Below are 3,670 nucleotides of genomic sequence, written 5' to 3' on the forward strand. Positions count from 1 at the left end.
TTGTGACTATATCAGATGATGCAGCCACCGAATCAGAGTCCTGCCATTTTTCTTCTGACATATGCAAAATCCTCTTCCTAGTCTGATTCTACATCTAACACAATTTTAACAAGAATAAATTACAAAAAAACATAAAACAGGAGAATAAGAGAATGGAACATTTCAAAAGTAGAATTGCCTGGGTTCTTTGGGGTGTCAAACATAGCTCAGGAGAGCAAGCTCTTTGAGTCCAGTCAAACATTTCACTGTCATAATCTTCTGCAATGCCCGACTGATTCTGCATTGTTTTACTAGATGAATGCTCCAGTTAAAAGATATGGAAGCATGTAAATTCTAAGATCACTCACAGTAGGTGTGTCTGAAGTAGGCATATCATCTTCAAAATCTTTGATGTCACTGAAACGTGGAACACTGTGTGGCAAAAGAGTCTCCATTATTTGCTTCTGACTTAATTTTTTAGGACTTTCGTCATCTCCATCATCATCTCTCAGCCAAAATAATGGTTGAAATAAACCACCTTCATCACTATCTAGAACCATTCTTTCATGTGTACCCACCCAATTCATTGTCCTCTGTGAGCTACTACTGGATCTTCTGATATGGAGAACTTTTGGTGTCTCAATGGAGTCTCAGAGATAGGGTATGGGATCACGTGTACCCTCTTCTTGGCAGGAAAAGAAGGTCGTTTAGGCATATGTTTAGGAGAATGTTTGGAGCCACCCTTTTTCATTTTGGATGACCCCTTTCTCTTGGATTTCTTTTGGAATCTCATGCTAATCACACTGGCAAGTTTGTTTTTCTCATGATTCCCTAGAAATATTTACATGGAATTGACCAAAGATTAAGCTAAACAAAACCATAGAAGTGGAAAGCACAACTACTTATTCACAGATTATAGTAAAACAGGATCCCATAACAAGTGGATGAACTTATAGTAGCAAACACAAATATCATTGGGTGACAAGAATTGGATTTTAATCTCTTTCAGCTAACTATCAACATCGTGCTTCATGACACAAGAAACTAATGATCTGTATCAACTGATTTTGTGGTTGCTATAGTTGTGTTGAAAAGCAATGGAGCAGAAAAGATTGTCACCTTCAACTTGACTAGGTGTCTGTTTGAATTGATAAGATATTGGTCCCAGATGCAACTTCCATGCTTTTGTAAATGCTTATCAAATTGTTCATGTGAGGAGAAGCACGAATTTCTGCAATAGAACACAGACACTTAAGAAACACTTCAGTAGCAAAACAACAAAAAACTCCCACATAGTCAAATATTAAGACCGCTATGAGATATCATATACTCAGCAACAGCCTACTCCTATCTATGTTAAATCTTCAACAAATTTAACCAAATACCACGTCAAGTTTTAAATAATGAAAGTTGATTTCTGCAGCTTTAGCATTTAACAAGTCCTCAACAGATGTCTAATAATACAGTAGTTACACAAAACGAGATATGGAAATACTCTTACTCCTGTTCCAACAAAGTCATCCAATAAGTTATGCTGATAAAGGGTTAAGAAAATAAAAGGAAAGATGGAAAACAGGTCAAAAGGGGAAAAGTTCATTAAAATATAACAATGTCAACAGTAAATTTGTAACTGCACATGTAACTTATGCTACCCTAACTTAATAGTAAAAAAAAGATAGGAAATTATATATGTTGGTATTTGGTACCACTAACAAAGTTGTCATGGATATAAAGTTACAGTAAGTGTCAATGTGTCATATTAGCTGATGAAATTCATTACACATTCTCAGATGTCCACTGATAATGAAGTCTATATAAGATGTCATAGTACTAAATGCCTTAACATTGAACAACTGAATACCATTCATCATATTTTTCTTAAAAATAGGTTTTTCAAATTGTGCAAGCTAACCTCTTCGGTGGTATGGAACTTTACAGACTGGGCAATTAAACACAGATTTCATTGACTCCATAATGCATGAGCTGAGTTCAGATATGTAAAATAAGTAACAATACCAACAAAAAAAAATTAAAGAACAGTTCGATCAAATAAATACTCACTTGCAAAAGATGTGATTGCAAGCAATTGACACTGCAGATTTCAATAGGCTCCAACTGCATAAATCCGCATTAGATTGCAAAAAAGAAAAGTTCAGTTGCCTTCAGAAAAAATTTCTAATTATTTTGATCAACCTATGATTTCTAAGACAAAACAGATATCAGAACCACATTTCAATGCAGCTAAACTTTCAACGGTATTCACATAATAAACAAGAATGGGGAAAAAAAGGATGGATGCAATCAGAGATATTATATAACAGATTGGACACTTGAGCTCTAGGCCCATCTTCTCCAAATGAGCCACATCCGCCATAGCTGTAGCTCTGACTCTGTCACTTCTGTTGAGAACACAAAGTCTGTAGAAACATGAAACAGACGATACCTATGCTAAATCCTTGTTGAATTCCCTTTGCCGTGAACGAATTAAAAAAAAAATAAAAAAGATCCATCGGAGATACAGGGTTTTGGAGATCGGAGACTGAGATGGGAGACAGGAAGGGAAAGTACCTATCCGCGCCTGCGAAGGACGACCGACGGCCGTCTTGCTGTTGAATTGGGGAAAAGGCTAGGGTTTTGGCAATTTAGTTCGGGCGAGAGCAATCGAGCGCGGGAGGTCGAATGTGGATATTTATGAAATGGCGCGAATGGTCAAATTTGAAAGAGCCCGATGAATTAATTTGCATATTTTTAACCGGTTAAATAAAAAAAAAACTGAAAAAAAATAAGAATAATAGTCTCCCTGACGAATAAAACATTTATATTTTGCAAATATTCTCTCCACCAAATAAATTAAATTTAAAATTTCTGAATAGTTTGTTTATTCTCCTTATTGCCCTACAACCTAATTCCCTTTTCGTTGGTGCAACTTAAGGAGCTTCCCCTGCAAGCCAACCAGCACCCGATCCAGCGACTTCACCTCCTCCTCCACCTCTGCACAGCCGGCGTTCATCTTTTCTCGTATTCTGCCCACCGACTTCGCCACCGCCACCGTCACTTCGGCCACCCTTGCGTTCTCCTCCTGCACCTCCGCCAGCCGCCGCTTCATCACCCTCCCCGCGTCCACCGACCTCAGCAGCTGCTCCGTCAGCGCCTTGTTCCGCTCCTGCAGAGCCGAGTTATGAGTCCGCGCCTCTCCGTCGCCTGCATCCCCGTTCTCTCCGGGCGCGCAGGCCTTCAGCTTCTCCAGAAGCACGGAATTCTGCCGGCGGAGGTCCTCTACGAGCTCCTCCGCCTCGCCGAGCTCGCGCACCTTGCGCGCGAGCTCCGTCGCGATGAATTCCTTCTCCCTGCAGAGGCTGGCGCACATCCTCTCCTGGTTCCGGCGGGCGTTGAAGGAGGAGAAGAGCTCGCGGCGGAGCTTCTGGACGTCGGGAGTGTCGCTCGCGGCTGGGTCCAGGGGCTTGGCCCTGTCCCGTTGCGGGGCGCCGCGGCGGAGGTCGGTGTTGCAGCGGCGGAGCTCGGCCTCTCGCCGCCGTGGAACGTTGACCTTCTGGACTTGCGACTGCATGTCGCCGAGGACGGCCATCATCTCGGTGATGCATTGCGCCTTGCGGCCGCCGGCGTCGGCGCCGGCGAAATCCTGAATCAATCTCGTCAGCAACTTCACATTTCCTACGAACAGAATCACCAT

The 3,670-nt window shown here is 42.0% G+C and overlaps 1 protein-coding gene and 1 long non-coding RNA gene across 2 annotated transcripts; both read right to left on the reverse strand.

The window, feature by feature from the left end:
* Positions 1-987: 987 nt before the first annotated feature.
* Positions 988-2,638, reverse strand: LOC122028832. Its single transcript, XR_006124969.1, has 4 exons — positions 2,548-2,638; positions 2,041-2,094; positions 1,892-1,962; positions 988-1,210 (listed from the first exon to the last, which is right to left on the reverse strand). It is a non-coding gene; the product is annotated as an uncharacterized LOC122028832 (long non-coding RNA).
* A 243-nt stretch (positions 2,639-2,881) lies between these two features.
* Positions 2,882-3,670, reverse strand: LOC122030363. The gene has a single exon (XM_042589573.1). It carries the CDS (start codon positions 3,668-3,670, stop codon positions 2,882-2,884), a length of 789 nt encoding a protein of 262 aa, XP_042445507.1.

The sequence above is a fragment of the Zingiber officinale genome, chromosome 10B (genome assembly GCF_018446385.1).
Source record: "Zingiber officinale cultivar Zhangliang chromosome 10B, Zo_v1.1, whole genome shotgun sequence".
In the NCBI taxonomy this organism is placed as follows: domain Eukaryota; kingdom Viridiplantae; phylum Streptophyta; class Magnoliopsida; order Zingiberales; family Zingiberaceae; genus Zingiber; species Zingiber officinale.

Coding starts and splice junctions, on each gene's coding strand:
- LOC122030363 (XM_042589573.1), bottom strand. CDS start 3,670: ATGGTGATTCTGTTCGTAGGAAATGTGAAGTTGCTGACGAGATTGATT.